The 18,348-nt window shown below is 53.5% G+C and overlaps 1 protein-coding gene across 1 annotated transcript; it reads left to right on the top strand.

Moving 5' to 3' along the window:
* The first annotated feature begins 10,601 nt into the window (after positions 1 to 10,601).
* On the top strand, positions 10,602 to 12,315 carry LOC101559368 (peptidyl-prolyl cis-trans isomerase A). Its single transcript, XM_055133060.1, has 5 exons — positions 10,602 to 10,729; positions 11,053 to 11,083; positions 11,148 to 11,236; positions 11,500 to 11,672; positions 11,982 to 12,315. Exons 1-5 carry the CDS (start codon positions 10,661 to 10,663, stop codon positions 12,112 to 12,114), a joined length of 495 nt encoding a protein of 164 aa, XP_054989035.1. The 5' UTR covers positions 10,602 to 10,660; the 3' UTR covers positions 12,115 to 12,315.
* Positions 12,316 to 18,348: the final 6,033 nt, after the last annotated feature.

Raw genomic sequence — 18,348 nt, 5'->3', positions numbered from 1 at the left:
CGTTGCCAAGTGTGGCCCAAACAACAAAGAGAAGAAATCTTTTCTCTTGGGCCAGGAAGATAAAAGGGCCGAGCCTGCAGGCAGAAGACTTAGGTTTTATTTCTGGCACCGCACGATCCCTCAAACCCTGCTGGGAGCAACTCCTGAGCACTGTTTAGTACACCCTCCCCCAAACCTTAAAAAATTATTTTATCCTTTTGCCATCCCAGGCCCTGAGCTGGCCACTGTCCGAAGTGTGGTGTAAGAACCCAGAGGCTGTGGGCTCCGCGTGCTTGCCCAGCAAACCCCAGTGGCCCCTGCGTGAGCTGAGGCTGGACAGCGCTGCAGCCAGTGCCTCCGCTGCTCCGAGGGCTGCAGTGTGGGCCTCTCAGTTGCATAGTTGATGGCTGGAGCAGTGGGGAAAAGCTCAATGAGCGCGGGCGCCAGCAGGGCACACAGGCTGCCTGGGTTTGACCCCCACGCCACCCCCAGGAATAGGCTCTGAGCACTCCTGGGCGTGCTTCAGGCCCAGTAAGGCAGTGCCCAGCAGTACCAGCTGTGGGTGGTGGGCGTCAGCTCCTCTGTGGGGCTGGAATGGGGTTGGCCCTGGGACCTCCCTCAGGAGTAGCAAGGCCCCTGCAGGGCAGAACGCAGTCCCTATGAACTTGAGAGCTTCTCTCACACCTGCCCGCCGTGCCCATGTGGTCCAGGCTCTCTGGGTGCACCCCACAGCTGGAGCGTCTCCCCCATTGGTGTTCTTTACACGCTGCACCTGAGCTGGGCAGGCCTCCCTCACAGACTCCCTGAGCTCCACCCGAGGGGCAGGGGTAAGGGTAGGGGTAGGTGTAGGACAGGACTGGGATTCAAATTAGGGTTAGGGTAGGGTTAGTGTTAGGGTTAGTTGGGTGGCATTAGGGTTAATGTTAGTGTTAGTGTCAGGGTAGGGGTTAAGGAGGGGGCAAGGGTTTGGCTGCACTAGGTTAGTGTTAGGGTTAGTTGGGTCAAGGGTGGCATTAGGTCAGGGTTAGGGTAGGTTAACAGTAGGGTTAGAGTCAGGGTAGGTGAGGGGGAGGGTTTGGTGGGTTTCTCAAGCCTCTTGTACCTCCCTTGGACTCCAGCAGGCCCAGGTGACATTTTGGGCTGTTTAGTGTCTCTCTGTGCCCTGACCAGCCTGTGAGTCTCCTCAAGACCTTTTTGGTGGCTCCTCAAGTCAACCTGAGATAAAGAGTAATGATCCCAGTCTTGAGGATGATGGTTTGTCACTAAAGGCCGTGCAGGGTTGGTACCAAGGTGGTCTATGGAGTGAATGTGATAACTGAAGTGGACACAAGCAGTGGCTCTGAAAAGGGCTGACCCCAGAGGGCCACAGAGACAGGATATGGGTAGGGCTCTTCCCTGGCACCATATAAACCCCCCCTGATCCCACCAAAAGTTATCCTTAAGCACAGAGCCAAGAGTAAGTCCTGAGCACTGCCAGGTGTGGCCCACAAATCAAACAACCAAAAAATGCATACACAAAATTTAAAAGTACCCCCAGAGAATGGGAGTATTTGCAGATCACATGTCTGATAAATTAGGAATATTTAGAATATGTATAGCTAGTTCTTGAATTCAACAAAAATCTATTTGGAAATGAGAAAAGAGGAGCGAAGAGTCAGCACAGTGGGTAAGGTGCTTGCTCTGCATTCGGCCAGCCCGGGTTATCCCCAGCATTTCATAGGCTGAGCACTGCCAGGAGTGACGCCTGAGTGCAGAGCCAGGAATAACCTCTGAGCATTGACAAGTGTGACCCATAAAAACAAATTTAAAATGAGCAAAAGATGTGAATGGAAATGTCTTCCAAAGAAACTGACAAATAGTTTAAAACCCAAGATGTTCAACATTGTTAATCAATAAGACATGCAAACCCAGGGTCAGAAAGACAGCACAGCAGGTAGGACACTTACCTTGCATGTGGCCAACCTGGGCTCGATCCCCAGCTCCCAGGAGTTATCCTTGAACCCAGATTCATGAGTAAGTCCTGAGCATCAGTGGGTATGACCCCAAAACAACAAAAACAAAACAAGATAATGCAAATGAAAACTGCAATGCTTTCATCATGAAAAGCACGCAGCAGTGGGGTACAGTGCCGCCAGCAGGTTAACCTGCACCTGCGAGTACATCAGCAGCCTGGTGGTGCCTTTAGACTTCCTGACACCCCAAAATTGCAGCTGTGCCTCAGGCCAGACCCCAACAACTTGGGATCAAGTTTCCCAAGAAATAAAACAGCCAAAAGTGAGGTATGTGGGAGCCACACTCACAAACCACCTCAGCCATACAAGCTCATTTATTGGTCTTGCTTCAAAGACTCATAAATAAATCTCGAAAGAAAAAAAAATCAGGCCATTTTAGCGCATTAATGCCATGATTCAGAGATTCACAAATGAATCTCAGAAGAGAGCATCACACTACAGAGATGCCTACAGATCCCAAATATTTAAACAATTTTAGAATTCCAGGGGGCTGGAGCGATAGCACAGTGGGTAGGACGTTTGCCTTGCACGCTGGCCGACCCGGGTTCGATTCCTCCATCCCTCTCGGAGAGCCCAGCAAGCTACCGAGAGTATCTCACCCATACTGCAGACCTGGCAAGTGACCCGTGGTGTATTCAATATGCCAAAAACAGTAACAAGTCTCACAATGGAAACATTACTGGTGCCTGCTCGAGCAAATCGATGAGCAATGGGATAACAGTGACAGTGACAGTGATAGAATTCCAGGAGTGCACAGCCGCTTTTGTGGTCGTACAACATCTCATTCATAACAAGTAATACAAAATAAACTATTTAGCATCTGCCTATGGGGCAGGCTTGGGTGATGGTGGGAAAATTCAAAATAATGGTGATGGGAAGTGCAATGGTGGTGGGATTGGTGTTGATTGTAAACAATTATTGTGAACAACTTTATGAAAATTAATTTTTTTATTTTTTTTTTAAAAAACACCCAGGGGCTAGAGCCATAGCACAGTGGGTAGGGCGTTTGCCTTGCACACGGCCGACCCAGATTGATTCCCAGCATCCCATATGGTCTCCTGAGGACCACTAGGAGTAATTCCTGAGTGCAGAGCCAGGAGTAATCCCTGTGCATTGCCAGGTGTGACCCAGAAATAAAAAAAAAAAAAAGAAGCACCGAGCAGAAAATATCAAGTTTGATGAGACTGGAGAATTGGAAGACTTGTGCATGGGGGACTGGGATTGGTGTGGCTACAGTGCAGAGCAGTGTGACGGGCCTTTGGAAACAATGCAAAGTCTTTGCTTAATTCAGCACCTCCACTTCAACCCAAATGAACTGGGAGCAAGAACTCATCTCTGCTTACAGAAGCTTCATATACAAAAGCCGAAGGTTGGGCAGAGCCAGAGATACGGCAGGGGAGGTGTTCATCTTCCCACAGCAGTCCCAGACCCAGCCTGGCACCACTGAGGGCCTGAGCACCTCCAGGTGCGGCCCCGAGAGAGAGAGAGAGGGGGGGGGCGGGGGTATGACATTTATTAAGATGACAAACAGGGTTTGAAAGATCATACAGCAGGTAGGTAAGACACTTGCCTTGCATGTGGATGACCCAGGTTTGATCCCTGGCACCGCATATGGTCCTCCAAGCCCCACTATAAGTGCTCCCTGAGTGCAGAGCCAGGAGCACACCCTGAGCACTGTCAGGGTTGGCTGGGGTCACTCCTAAGCAACTCCTAACATCCCCCAAAACAAAAACAAGTGGATTTAATGGTATGTAAACTTGACTTCAATAAAACTACTTTTTAAATGCATACCTAAAATTAATGAAAGAAAAATATATCACTGTCTAGGAGCCTGAGTGATAGCACAGTGGGGAGGATGTTTGTCTTGCACATGGCAGACCGGGTTCGATGCTGGCACACCATACGATCTCTGGAGCACCATCAGAAGTAATTCCTGACTGCAGAGCCGGGAGTGACCCCTGAGCACTGCAGGGTGTGACCTCAAAACAAACACACAGAAATCACTATTTTCAGACTCAGGTTCAGTGAGGAATCAGTGCAGCTGCTCATGTCAGCCTCTGGCCACTGTCAGTGGGTCACGGAGCCACGTCTTCATCCTGCCCCCAAAGCTGGTTCTCCCCCTCCCCCCAGGTCCCAGGGCATCTTGAATGTGTGCACCCCTTTCTCACACATGTAGTTGTGCTCTGTGCTACAGCTCAGGATCCCCACGTGCTTCCCAGCCCGCGCAGCTTCTCAGCGTGGGTGCCTGCTGAGATTTTGGTTATTATGTACAGCTTTTCTTTTCATTTATTTATATATTTTTTTTTCTGGGGGTCACATCTGGTAGTGCTGAGGATTTACTCCTTCTGAGCTCAGGCTTCTGGTGACCTTGGGGGACCATATACAGTCTGGGACCAAACCCAGGATAGCTGCATTCTAGGCAAGTTCCCTGTCCTTTGTCCTATTGCTCTGGCCCTCCCTTCCTCTCCCCCCAACTCCTGGCTCTGTGCTCAGGGATCCTGGCAAGATTCAGGAGACCATATAGATGTGGTGGTGGGCACTGAGTTCAGGGCAGTTGTGTGCAAGGTCTTGCCCCTGTATGTGTCCCTGGCCCTGGTCCGCTTGCCCATCCTGCTGGAAGTACCCCTAGACTGCCATTCTGAGCCACAGCCGATGGAGGGGTCTAGTTTGGGGCTGCAGGGACCCTGAAGGATATGGGCTGTCACAGCACCAGCAGCCATCAAAGGTGTTCGCTGGGTTTGTCAGTCTCAGGAGCAGCGTGGGGAGCACGGCTGTGTGGGCGGTGGGGAAGGGAGAGAATCAGAGCTCTGAACTGTGGGCAGGAAGACCCACTGCAGGGGAGATGCTAAACTAGGGAAAGCAGAAGCAATGGTGGGACACTGCCAGCAGGACTGGGTAGGCGCGGAGGGCTAGGGAGGGAGAGCTCGGCTCCTGCCCTGCCGCTGACTGCAGCTGGAGAGAAGATGCCTTCTTTCTCTTGGGAGCATGAGCAACATGGGCTGGTGGTGCTCAGGGATCACTCCAGGAGGGACTGCAGTGTGGGGGGGGTTTCCCTATGGGGGCCGTGATTGGACTGAGGTTAGCTGTGCATAAAGCAGTAACGCCACCCACGGTCCCCTCTCATCAGCTACGCACCCCCGCCCCGTTGCTTTTTTTTCCCCCCCTTTGTTTGTAGCAATGCTCAAGGGACCATGTGGTGGCAGAGATGGAACCTGGGGCTCCCACAGGCAAAGGCTGCTGGCCAGCTGCCCCAGGCCTCCCCTGGGCTGAATTTCTTTACCGGTGACCATCCAGAGGCCATGGCCCTGCTGAAGCCTGGCAGGCAGGTGCTCTGCAATTTGTGCCCCACTGGGGCACCGTCCAGAGCTGACTCCTGATGGCCATCTGTCACCTGAGGTAGGCAATCATTCTGCATTTTCTTTCTTCTTTTCTTCTTTTTCACTTTTGTTTTGGGGCCACACCCAATAGTGCATAGAACTTATTCCTGGCTCTGGGTCAGGGGTCATTCCTGATGATGCTTGGGGGACCAATATGGGGTGCCAGGGATTGAACCCAGGTTGGCCTCATGCAAGGCAAATGCCCTACCCGCTGTGCTATCGCTCCGGCCCCTCCTTTGCTCTCTCTCTCTCTTTCTATCTCTCTCTCTGTTCTATTTTGGGGCCACACTCAGCAGTGCTCAGGGCTTACTCCTGGCTCTCTACTCAGGGATCCCTCCTGGAGTGGCTCAGGGACCATATGGGGTGCCAGATGTGAAATCTGAGTTGTCCGCATGCAAGGCAAGTGCCCTACTTGTTGTACTTTTGCTCCAGACTCCCCCGTGCACTTTTCTTTTTTTTCTTCTTCTATTTTTTTGAGGGGGGGGTCACACCTGGCGATGCACAAGGGTTACTCCTGATTCTGCACTCAGGAATTACTCTTGGCAGTGCTCAGGGGACCATATGGGATGCTGGGAATTGAACCTGGGTTGGCCACCTGCAAGGCAAACGCCCTACCTGCTGTGTTATCGATCCAGCCCCCAAGCCCCTGGGCACTTTTCGATGCAGCAGAATATTCGATGCAGATCAGGCTTGGTGACTGTGGCAGCTTCCCAGAATGGAGTCCCAAGGGCACTGGACTGGCCAGGAGAGGGCTCTGAGCTGCTGCAAAGTGGGGAGAAGAACAAGAAACTGAGTGTGGAAGGAATAAGGTCAGCCCTTGAGTCTGGAAAGCTGGTTGCTTTAAAAAACTTTGGACTAAACCATAGCCCCACGCCGGCAGAGGAGGGGAAAGATCTTTCTCAGTTTTTTTTCCCTTTTCGTGGAAAAGTGGTGTGGCATCCGCCATATTATGAGGACCATTAAGGAGGTACAAACTTGGTGGCACGGGAAGAAAAAAAAAAAGAGGTTTGAACTTGAAACAGCGGGACTCGTGGGCAATCTCAGGCTGGGGTGATACCGGTGTGCGCTCCATCAAGATGCGACCCGGGTGGACACACGTTTGTGCGGCCGCTATGCTGCAGATTGACCATGATCCGGAGGCCAGCTAGACTATTTTTGGTACCAGCAACTGCTTCCAGCAATGTCTCTGGACTGTGAACTAAGCTATAGCCCCATGCTGCCCCAGGAAGGGAAATGATGCAATTTCTAACATAAATCTCCCTGGACTTAATTACTAAAATACTAAAATACAGAAATCCTAAACCGCACAGCCGCGATATTACAGCTGCACAACTTCCTATCTCTTCATTCTCAGCAATGGAAAACTAATTATCAAACTAATTATCATGCTTCCTTGTCAGCAGGGCTGTTTTTTGGGGGGAAACTCCAACAACAATAGTGAATTTTGTGTTGAAATATGGAATATAATCAAGGTAAAGAGAAAATGAAGTGAAATTTATCAGCTACGCAGGCAGGGGTCGGGGGTTGGGGGTGGGAGGTATACTGGGGTTTTGGGTGGTGGAATATGGGCACTGGTGAAGGGACGGGTGTTCGAGCATTGTATAACTGAGACATAAGCCTGTAAACTTTGTAACTTTCCACATGGTGATTTAATAAAATAAGTAAATTAAAAAAAAATCTCTCATGTCCCTTTTAATGTTGATTCCTAGGTCCTTAAGATTTTTTTTTTTTCTTTTTGGGTCACACCCGGCGATGCACAGGGGTTACTCCTGGCTCTGCACTCAGGAATTACCCCTGGCGGTGCTAAGGGGACCACATGGGATGCTGGGAATCGAACCCAGGTCCGCTGCGTGCAAGGCAAACGCCCTACCCGCTGTATTGTCGCTCCAGCCCGTCCTTAAGATTTTTTAATGCTATTTGAAATAAAGTTGAATTTCTATTTCAAAAAAAAAAAAAACAACAACTTTGGAGCAGGGGGCTGCTTGGCTGTGCTGAGGCCAAGGTCCTCTCCAGGGTGAAATGAGAGGAGCTGGGCCGAACAGCCAGTGAAAGATGCGCTGCACTGGGGTCCCGGAGGGCCGGGGCAAGTTTGGGAGGGTGTCGGTGCCGTGCAGCTCTCTTTTGGTTTCAGGTCCACACCTGGTGGTGCTCAGGGTTTATTCCTGGACTCAGTGTGTGGAGATCACTCTTGGTGGGACTCAGGGATCAGATGGGATGCCAGGAACTGAACCTGGGTCAGCTGTATGCAAGGCAAATGCCCTACCTGCTGTGCTAGCTCTCCAGAGCCCATCCAAATCTTCTTCCTAAGGACCCAGCATGGAGGCTGCCGCAACTGCAGACAGAGATTGGCCCCGGTTTGCTCTAGGACAGGTGGCCCAAGGTTGGCCACATGTGGAAGCCTCAGTTTATTCCTCGGCACCGCCTGAGCCCTGAGCACCACTGGGGTGGCTTTACCCCTTCTCCCAAACAAGCAAGCAAAAGGCCCCCAACCGGAAGTCAGCTGAGAATCCGAGTGGAGGGAATGGAGGAAGTCCCCCATGTGTGTCTGGAGGAGAGCTGTGTGGACGTGTTCTGTGGGAGGCTGGACAGAGTGAGAAGCTGAGGGCAGCGAGGACAGAGGCAGAGGCAGGATGGACAGGAAGATGCAGGCTGGAAACACCCTTGGAGCCGAGCAGCAGGAAGTCACTGACAGGGACCAACAGGGACAGTTTCTACCTAGCAGTTCCAGGAGCAGAAGCAAGATGGGGAGATGCCGTGAGAGGGAGGCCAGAGCATACGGGGGACCTCCTAAGAGGGTCTGCAGGCCTGATGTCTCCCACTCTATTCCCGCCCCCTCTTACTCATTTCTGGCATAAGCTTTGTTTTTAGTACGCTACCTGCATAAAATGAGTCTTCCACGGGCTGCTAAAACTCGCAGCACTCGCAGCTGTTGCATGCGGCTGGATCTACTCAGACTCTGTCTGCGGGGGTTTGCTTCAGGAAGTCCAGGTAACACACGGGCCTGCAGAGCAGTGGCTCTGGTACCGTTTCTTTCCTGAGCAAACACACTGCATGCCTGTGTCTCCGGTCTTGTTGATGGTAACCTGAAGGCTGTACCTTTTATCTGATTGATGGGGCCACACTCAGCTGAGTTGTAAATGGATTTTCCTGTCTTAGGGACACAGGGGTCAAAACTGAAAGGGATGGAGCTCAAGGGCCGAATTCAAAAAAGATTTCATTGTAGAGAAGAGAAAGGAAGGGAAGAGAAAACCAGAGAGGCTGCGGAATGATGGGAGGGAGCTCCATGAGCAGGATTCCAGAGAAAGGCAGAAACCTTTCCTCCTTTCACGCTTTTTTAATAATGGGGATGGGTGAGTCTAAAGCAAGAGGTTCGTAAGACAGGAGTCAGGGTGTTTGGGCCTGCTGGTGTCCAGTTATCCAGGTTATTCTGTTGTCTAGGTCATTCAGGATTTCAGGCACATTCTGGGCCCACCCTGGAGACATTTCACATCAGCAATCCCTTCCTGAGCGCCCACTTAAACCTGCTGAGCATCTCTGGCACCTACAAGTTTCACAGGGAGGAAGCTGGGTTGGAGAGATCTCTGGAGCAAGGCAGCGCATGATGTGGAGGGCAGGGTGTCTATTCCCAGCACCCTGAGGTTCCCCACCCCAACCTCAGCTGCCTCCAGGCCCTCTAAAGACTCGAGAATTCATAAGGATGGTTTTATCACGGTTGTTTCTGAGCACAGTCGAACTGCTCTAAGCTTGAGGGGATGGAGAGAGGACAGGGACATTTATGCCTGTGGGCTTCAAGTGGTCACTTTTTCATTATCACTTGAAGACAAGTTGTGACTTCCAAGGGTCAGGCGATGCAGAAAGTTTCCAAAGCTCAATTTCCTGGCTTTGCTTACACAAACCGGCGGTTACTCTGAGCAAACTATTTACCATCTCAAAATCTGCCTCTTAATATCTGTAAAATGGGAACAGTGGAGTGGTGGAACTCCACCACTTGAAACAAGAAGCTTGGGTCTCAATTTTCAGCATCTGTAGGACCATGAAGTAGTAATAAGTCAGACCCCTTGCTTTATCCAATGAGTCCTGGTTTGTTTCTTACAACCCTTCACTGGCTTTGCGGTTAGAAAACTAAAACTTACGAGGCATGAGCAATAATAGTAGTGGGTAGAGTGGGCATAGTGGATAGAGTGGGGACAGTGCGTGCACACAAACCTGGGTTTGATCCCTGACCCCATATGCCCCCACCCCCAGCAAACGCCAGGAATGATTCCTGAGTGCAGAGCTAGGAGTAACCCCTAAGCATCACAGGTGTGGCCCCCTACCTCCCCCCACCAAAAAAGCACCAACCTTAAAACTTAAGAGAAATTAAATAATATTGTGAATATTGTTAACTAAAATCACAGGATAGAGCCCAGATTCAAACCCACAGCCACAGTCCTGCTTTCTTCCTAGCAATTAAGTCACGTGGCCTCAAGGTTTTCACTTTTAAATTGTGGCTTTTGTCTTTCACTGAGAGGGCAAAATGGGGCCAGAGGGAAGGTAGAGGCGGAGGGCGCTAGCCTGGCAGCACCCCCCGAGCGCAGAGCACGCCCGGGTGTGGCCCGCAGCGCCCACGTCTGCGCGCGGAGGGCGGCGGGCGCGGGCGGGGCCGGCGCGCGGTGCGGGTCGCGGCGGGCGGGCGGGTGCGGGGCTTCCGGAAAGTAGGCCATCCGGCAGCTTTCGTAACCGCCGGGGGACGCCGCGCCTCAGCCGCAGTTCGAGAAAACTGGTGTCCAGCGCTCTGCGCTCCCCCGGCCGCGTGGGGACTGCAGTCGCGTGGTGGGGACACGCGCGACCTTGGCGGCCGCACGACCTTGAGGCCTGCGTCCGCCTCAGTCGCCTCCTCTGCGCAATGGGGAGACGCCCTGCTGGGACGCGGGGGCACGCGCGGTTCGCTCCCACTGCCCGGGCCCTGGTACAGCTGCACCCCGACCCCCGGCGGGCAGCAGGCCCCCGCGCCCCCCTGCCCCCGCGTCACCCGCGCCCCCGCGCCCCCCAGCCCACGCCGCAGCGCGACGGAGCCCGCGGGCGGGAACCTGCCGCGTCGTTAGCGCGCACGCGCGGCGCTCGTCCCGCCCTTTTGGCGCCGTCTTCGCCCATAGGCCGGTCGCATCATCACTCCCACGAGTTCGCGGCTCCGATTGGTCACCGGCGAGGCGCGCGACCGTCCGGGGCGGGGCTCGACCCGTCTTTATAAGAGGCAGGCGCGGGGCTCGTGCCGCCCTGCAGACGCCGCCGCCGCTGCTCCCGCGTTCCGCCATGGTCAACCCCACCGTGTTCTTCGACATCGCGGCCGATGGCGAGCCGCTGGGCCGCGTGTCCTTCGAGGTGGGCGGCGGGCCGGCCGGGCGGGGGCGCGGGGCCGGCCGGGGGCGGCGGCGCCATTTCCGGGCGCGGGACCCGGGGCCCGGGGCCCGGGGCCCGGGGCCGGCCGGGGTGGGGGCTGGCCGGAGGCGCGGGGCGGGGGGCGGGAGCCGCGTGGGGCCGGCCGGGGGCAGGCGAGGGCCGGCGGGCGGGCGGGCGGGGCCGGCGGCGCCATTTCCCGGCGCGGGGCCATCTTGGCGGGGGCGGACAAAGGCGGGGCCGGGCGCGCACGTGCTCGCGCCCAGACAAAGGCCGCCCGCGGGTGACGCCGCGTCCCTCTCTTGCAGCTGTTCGCCGACAAGGTCCCGAAGACGGCAGGTCAGTGTCGCCCCGCCCGGTAAGCCCCCCACCCGAGCTCGCGTGACGCGGCCCTCTCTTGCAGAGAACTTCCGCGCGCTGAGCACCGGCGAGAAGGGCTTCGGCTACAAGGGCTCCTGCTTCCACCGCATCATCCCCGGCTTCATGTGCCAGGTACGCGCCGGCCCTTCCCGGGGCCCCGAGGGGCGAGCACGTGGGAGGTGTCGCGCCCGAGGAATCCGGCCGTTGCAGGCGCAGGCCATACCCTCCGCGCCGCCCGGTGACGTCCCTCGGAAGGACTCCGCAGTCGGCGCTGAGGCCGGTGGCACGGCGGACCCGCCTGTTCCTAAACCCTGAGTGATGGGCCATTCAGGCTTGGCGTGTGTTCCGGCCAGTCCCCTTGTTGGAATGACGAAGCTGGTTCCTTACCTTTCCAGGGTGGGGACTTCACGCGCCACAACGGCACCGGCGGCAAGTCCATCTACGGAGAGAAGTTTGACGATGAGAACTTCATCCTCAAGCACACGGGGCCTGGCATCTTGTCCATGGCAAATGCTGGACCCAACACCAATGGTTCCCAGTTCTTCATCTGCACCGCCAAGACTGAGTGGTAAGGCAGAGGCCCCAGCAACTCTGGCTCCCGGTTTCTGTCTGGGATGAGCCCTAGGTGGAGGCGCTGTGGTCCGTGGGAGTGGTGCGCGGGTCACTCAGGCATTTTTGGGTGCAGCTGGTGTCTGCTGCGTGCAAGGCCGAGAAGCAAGAGTGTGAGGGCTGTGGAGCTTGTTACTCTCCCCCTCCAAGTTTTGAAGTCAAGTCTTAGACTTGATGGTGCACCATGGCTTCAGCATTGAGGCACGTCACCAGCCCTGCCCACTGCCTGCATAGTGCCCCTCTGGTCACTAAAGTGGTTCCTTCACAGGTTGGACGGCAAGCATGTGGTGTTTGGCAAGGTGAAGGAGGGCATGAATATCGTGGAGGCTATGGAGCGCTTTGGGTCCAGGAACGGCAAGACCAGCAAGAAGATCACGATTTCCGACTGCGGACAAGTCTAAAGGCTCATTCTCTCGACCACCAGACCATTCCTTCCTTCTGCAGCTCAGGAGAGCGCCCTGTCCCCTATGTGCTCGGAATGCCCTCTGGTCCCTGTGCTCTCCCTGCGGTTCTCTCGGTTCCACTGTTTCCTACACCCATTCCCTCCAAGTCTAGCTGGATTGCAGAGTTGTTTATGATTATGAAATAAAAAATAAGTAAGATTTGTCTTTTGGTTCGGGATACTGGGGTTTACTGCTATGGGATTTCTTGATTTTTTTTTTTTTTCCTTTTTGGGTCACACCCAGTGAGACTAGTTACTCCTGGCTCTGCACTCAAGAAATAGTGGATGTGTTTGGGGGGACTATGGGAAGCAGGGACCAAATTTAGCTGGGATGTGTTCAAGGCAAGTGCCACACTAGCTATAGGGTTGGTATGTGGATGGGGCTGGAGAGAGGCGATTTGACCCTGTTCCTTTAAGCTGCCAAGAGGTGGCCTTACAAGGTTAGGTTGCTCAGTTTCAAATGAAGTACTTTGGCTTTGTTGCACTGTCCTGGAAAGCTGTTGGGTGTGAGGGAAGAGGAGCTCTGTCCTTGTGGACAGATGTGGAGAATTGATCACATTTATTACTGTGACCAGCCCTCTTTCTTGCCCAGTGGTGCTCATGCAGTGTCATGTGCTGCACCTATTTGTGGTGGGTTTTGTCACAGCAGTGCTCAGGAATACTGTGTACGGGGCTGTGCTGGGGATCATACGGGTTGACTGTGTACAAGGTAAACAACACTGTCCACTGTATCATCACTAGCCTAAAACTCAACTGGGGTTTCGCCCTAGCGCGCTCCATAACCCCCAGCATGGAAAATGAGCAAAGCCAGCTACACTGGACAAGAATGTAAGTAAAGCGTCAGAATTTTAGGCTCTGACTCAAGGGTCATGCTTTGCTCAGGTCCCAGAGCACCACAGATCCCCTGATGCAGGAGCCCGCCCCATACATTTGTGAGGTTCCTTTTTTTTCTTTTTTGGCTTTTTGGGTCACACCCAGCGATGCACAGGGGTTGCTCCTGGCTCTGCACTCAGGAATTACCCCGGGCGGTGCTCAGGGGACCATATGGGATGCTGGGAATCGAACCCAGGTCGGTCGCGTGCAAGACAAACGCCATACCCTCTGCTATCTCTCCAGCCCCCTTTGTGAAGTTCTTAACCAGCCAGACGAGCTCGGAGGTCTGTGATGTCTTCCTTGGACAACGCTGGATCAGTGAGCTAGCTGCTCGGGCTCAAGGTTGCTCAGGAAAAATACACTGCAGCACTCGCCCCAAAGTACTGAGCTAGAAAACTGAAGCACTTTTGGTTTTGGGGCTACACCTGGTGGTGCTGAGGGCTCAGGCCTGGCAGAGCTGCGGGTCCATTATGCGGTGCCAAGGGACGGAATCCAGGGATCAAGTCAGTTGCGAGTAAATCAATGTCTCACAGCCCCATGAAGCACTTAAAAATGTTGAGCATCATGATGGTTGTTACAGCCATTCATTAATCCACCCCTATCCCACCACCAGGGCCACCTTCCCTCCACCACTGTTCCCTTTTTTCCCAGCCACCCCTCAGGCCTGTCACCATAGCAGGCCCAACAATATTTTATATTGTTTGTTGCCACTAAGTGGCTAATGGAATGATCCAAAAATACTTCAATAAGAGAAAATTACTTCACCCTGGGGATAGGGTCCTTGTCTCAGGGTTTATTGGGCCGTTGGTGCCAATTAAGCCCTCCGTGCTAATATTTTTGTTAGTTGAACTGGCTTCTACACGACATTCCTATTCAATCTGGTGTGTTGTTTATATTGTATGGTTTGGAGATGTTGCTCCAGAAACTCCAGAAATTTAACTGGGCAGTGGTGGGATGGTGGGGGAAGGGCGCGGGGAGGTGGGGGAGGTGCCCAGGAACCCCAACTCCAAGAAGGCCCAGAGTTTTCAGTCAGCATCTGTGTGATGCTCAGTTATGAGGTGGCAGCGGTGGTGGGGAGGTGACTGGCAGCTGAGGCTTTGGTAGGCCGGACCTTGGCCTGCCTGCCTCCCGAGATAGCCCAGAGGTTTCAACTGCAGTGTTTAAATAAAATGGTTAGGGGGAGGTTGGGGGGAAGGGGAAAAACAAAACAAAACTGAAAGTGTCCATTGCCAGTGATAAAATTTGAACTTTGCATCAAAAATTGAAACTTTGGGGAGGCAGGTATCTGCCACTGTAAGCTTTCTTTTTTTCCTTTTTGACTTTTTGGATCACACCTGGCGATGCACAGGGATTATTCCTGGCTCTGACTCAGGAATTATTCCTGGTGGTGCTCAGGGGACCATATGGAACCCTGGGTTGGCCGCGTGCAAGGCAAACGCCCTACCCGCTGTGCTATCACTCCAGCCCCCTGCTACTGTAAGCTTTATAGCTTTCAGTACTCATAGATTTTTCTAATGAGAATGGTGGTGATATTAATAAATATACTGTTGGGGGCCGGAGCGATAGCACAGCGGGTAGGGTGTTTGCCTTGCACACGGTCGACCTGGGTTCGATTCCCAGCATCCCATATGGTCCCCTGAGCACCGCCAGGAGTGATTCCTGAGTGCATGAGCCAGGAGCAACCCCTGTGCATCACCTGGTGTGACCCAAAAAGCAAAAAAAAAAAAAAAAAAGAAAAAGAAATATTGTTAAAATCTAATTAAACACTCAGCATCCCCAGCCCCCCAAATGTTCAGCATTTCCTCAGGCCTGAGGCTTTGGGGGCAGTCTAAGAAGTCCACTGGCTGGGCTGGTCTCTGCTGGACTGATGCTTCGGAGTGAATTTCAGTTGTACAAAAAGGACAGAGAACAGGCACAGATATCTTTTTTGGTTTCTTTTTTGGGTCACACCTGACTATGCTCAGGGCTTATCCTGGCTCTGCACTCAGGTATTACTCATTGGCGGTAGTTAGGGGCCTATATGGGATGCTGGGGATAAAACCCAGATTGACCACATGTAAGGCAAAGCCCCTCTCAACTGTACGATCACTCCAGCCCTGAGTCAGGCATCTTTTGTTTTTTTGCTTTTTGGGTCACACATGGAAATGCTCAGGGGTTACTCCTGGCTCTGCACTCAGGAATTACCCCCGGCGGTGCTCAGGGGACCATATGGGATGCTGGGAATCGAACCCGGGTCCGCCGCGTGCAAGGCAAATGCCCTACCCGCTGTGCTATCACCCCAGCCCCAAGACAGTCATCTTTTGATGGGCGCAATTTTCCTGGACAGACAAAGCCTCGTAGACCACACACAGCCAGTCTGTTTGATCCAAGAAGTTAGTGATGTGCCACACAGTATGGAAAAGAATTAAACAGGAGGTTCGTGACCTGCAAGACTTCCCATAGAAGTGCAGAGTGGGGCCGGGCTCTACAGGCCGAGAGGGTACGTGGAATGTGCAAGACAGATTTGAGGGCCTTGGCACTACAGTCCCCCAGCAGAGCTGGAAATAGCGCTGAGCGTTGCCAGGTGGGACTCCAAAAGCAAATCAAAAGAACACCTGTTGCATGCTATCTCCTTGCAAATGCAGTATTGGCGCATTTAGTAGCATAATCTAGCCAGAGAGGCCCAAAGGGGCTGTGAGTGATGGTATAGCAGGGAGGGCACTTGCCTTACATGCTTCCAATCCGGGTTTGATCCCTGGCATCCTATGTGGTTCCCTGAGCCCCACCAGGAGTGATTCCTGAGCGCAGAGCAGGAGTAAGTCAAAGCAGGGCTAAGTCTCGGTGTGGTCCCAAAATAGAAAAACAACAAAAATGAGGGTCAGAGCGATAGCGCAGTGGGAGGATGTTAGCCTTGCAAGTGGCCGCCCCCAGTTTGATCCCCAGAATCCCATATGATTCCCAGAGTATCACCGGAGTAATTCCTGAGTGCAGAGTCAGGAGTAACCCCCGAGTAGCTCCAGGTGTGGCCCCAAAAATGAACAAACAAGCAAACAAACAACTGAAAAAATGAAGCCCTGACTAATAAGATCACAGAATTCCAGGAGGAAGGTATGTGCTATGCATGTGGTGGACCCTAATTCAATTCTCAGCACCCTGCCGGGAGTAAGAGTAGGGAGAGTGCCGGGATCAGACAGCCCTACTTTTGCGTGCTGCATTCAGTTCCCTGTGCTAAGACCCCCTGAGCATCACTCTGTGCAGCCCTGGAGAGCACAGGGCACTGGGTGGCCAGAGCACTCTGGGTTCCCAGGGTCTGAGCAGTGCTGCTTCTTTGGACTTCCTCACTGAGCTGGCGGCCTCATTAGTCAAGAATTGTGGGTGGAGTACCCAGGCTCGTGAGCGGCTCTCGAAAGGCCTTCCCACCCCCCAGACAGAATCCAGTTCTTTTCATTAAAGTGGATCCTGAGGGGGCTGGAGCTATAGGACAGTGGGACAGTGGGTAAAGCATTTGCCTTATGCGCGGCCGACCTGGGTCCGATCCCCAGCATCCCATAAGGTCCCCCGAGCACTGCCATGCAGGGGGTGGTGCCAGAATGATAGTACAGTGGGTAGGGCGTTTGCCTTGCATGTGGCCAACCCGGGTTCAATCCGCGGCATCCCATATGGTCCCCCAAGAACCGCCAAGAGTAATTTCTGAGTGCAGAGCCAGTAGTAACCCTGAGCATTACTGGGTGTGACCCAAAAGGCAAACAAACAAAAAGAAACAAAGATGTTCTGATTGTATATAAATATCCCTTAGTGGGACAGGGTAGAGGGGCTTGTCTTCCACAGGGCCAACACAGTTCAGTCCTTGATACCCCGTGTGCCATTCCAGTGCTCCAGGAGTGATCCCTAAGCGCAGGGCCAGGAGTTAGTCCTGCATATCACTGGGTGCCCCCAAACAAGCAAATTAAGAAATGAATAGGCCTTAGTGGAGCTGAATTTATTCCATTTTATTTCGCTGCTGTGCTTTGGCCTGGGGGGCTCCTCCCTGGGTGGAGACGTTTGGGAGGCAGCGCAGTACTCACCTGCTGCCCGACGGGATTGGAATCGGGCATAGTGTCCCAACAGGGTTGCTCTCAGCACGTGTGGGAGCCTCAGGGCCAGGACTCAGCCTCGCCCTTACAAGGCTCGTTTCTGCCAACACAATGACCCTCGGGAACCACTTTTTTTTTTCTGCTTTTTGGGTCACCCCCAGTGATGTACAGGAGTTACTACTGGCTCTGCACTCAGGAATTACTCTTGGCGGTTCTTGGAGGACCATATGGGATGCCGGGGATTTGAACCCGGGTCGGCCACATACAAGGCAAACGCCCTACCCACTGTACTATCATTCTGGCCCCCATCTTTGGGGTTTTTGTTTTGGGGATCCACGTCTGGCAGTGCTCAGGGATCATTCCTGACTGGCTTGGGGGACCATATGGGGTGCCAGGGGTTGAACCAGGAGGGCAGAGCAAACACCCTCCCCACTGAACTCTCTCCAGTCACAATACGAACGTCTTTGATAACATGCATGCCTCACATTAACTGCATTTTACTCTTAGGCATAGTTAATCTAGAACAGTCTAATTCCCTCCAATGCACTTTTCCCTTGCTTTAGTGGTGGCAGTTTGCACACATGCCCGACTGTGCTGCTTATGTCTATTTTGTTTGGGGCGGTGCTCAGGGCTGACTAATGGCTCTGCACTTAGGGATCACTCCTGGAGGGTTCGCAGAGCCAGGGTTTACTTCTGGTTCTGGGATTGAACCTGGGTTGGTGTGTGCAGGGCAAGTGCCTTACTGCTGTCCCATCTCTCCAGCCACACTTTACACATTTTTTCAGCTGGTTGCACAGCAGGTTGTCAAGCTCACTTGCTTTCTGGCTGCACCCGGGCTGCAGGGGAGTCCCCTGATGCTGGCTGGGTCTTGTCTCTGACAGTGTCATTCAGCAGTCCCCTTCCGTTGTGAGGTTCACACACCTGGTGGCTGGGGAGCAGAGCGAGCAGAGCCAGCTGCCAAAGTCTCAGCTGCTGCAGGTGGCAGCCTCAGAGATTGAACTCATGACTTTATGCTTCCATAAAAGACATTCTGGGGCTGGAGTGATAGCACAGAAATTTTTTTTTTTGGGGGGGTCACACCCAGTGATGCTCAGGGGTTACTCCTGGCTCTGCACTCAGGTATTACCCCTGGCGGTGCTCGGGGGACCATATAGGGTGCTGGGAATTGAACCCGGGTTGGCCACGTGCAAGACAAACGCCCTATCTGCTGTGCTATTGCTCCAGCCCCATGATAGCACAGCAAGGAGGGCATTTGCTTAGCGAGTGGC

The sequence above is a fragment of the Sorex araneus genome, chromosome 3 (genome assembly GCF_027595985.1).
Source record: "Sorex araneus isolate mSorAra2 chromosome 3, mSorAra2.pri, whole genome shotgun sequence".
Lineage (NCBI taxonomy): Eukaryota > Metazoa > Chordata > Mammalia > Eulipotyphla > Soricidae > Sorex > Sorex araneus.
The sequence above is the reverse complement of the archived record's forward strand: the minus strand, read 5'-3'. Positions and strand labels throughout refer to the sequence as shown.

Excerpts from the sequence above, each read along its gene's own strand:
- LOC101559368 (XM_055133060.1), top strand. The coding sequence starts at position 10,661 with ATGGTCAACCCCACCGTGTTCTTCGACATCGCGGCCGATGGCGAGCCG. Across the intron at positions 10,730-11,052 it reads TGGGCCGCGTGTCCTTCGAG|CTGTTCGCCGACAAGGTCCC; the intron begins GTGGGCGGCGGG and ends CCTCTCTTGCAG. Across the intron at positions 11,084-11,147 it reads CAAGGTCCCGAAGACGGCAG|AGAACTTCCGCGCGCTGAGC; the intron begins GTCAGTGTCGCC and ends CCTCTCTTGCAG.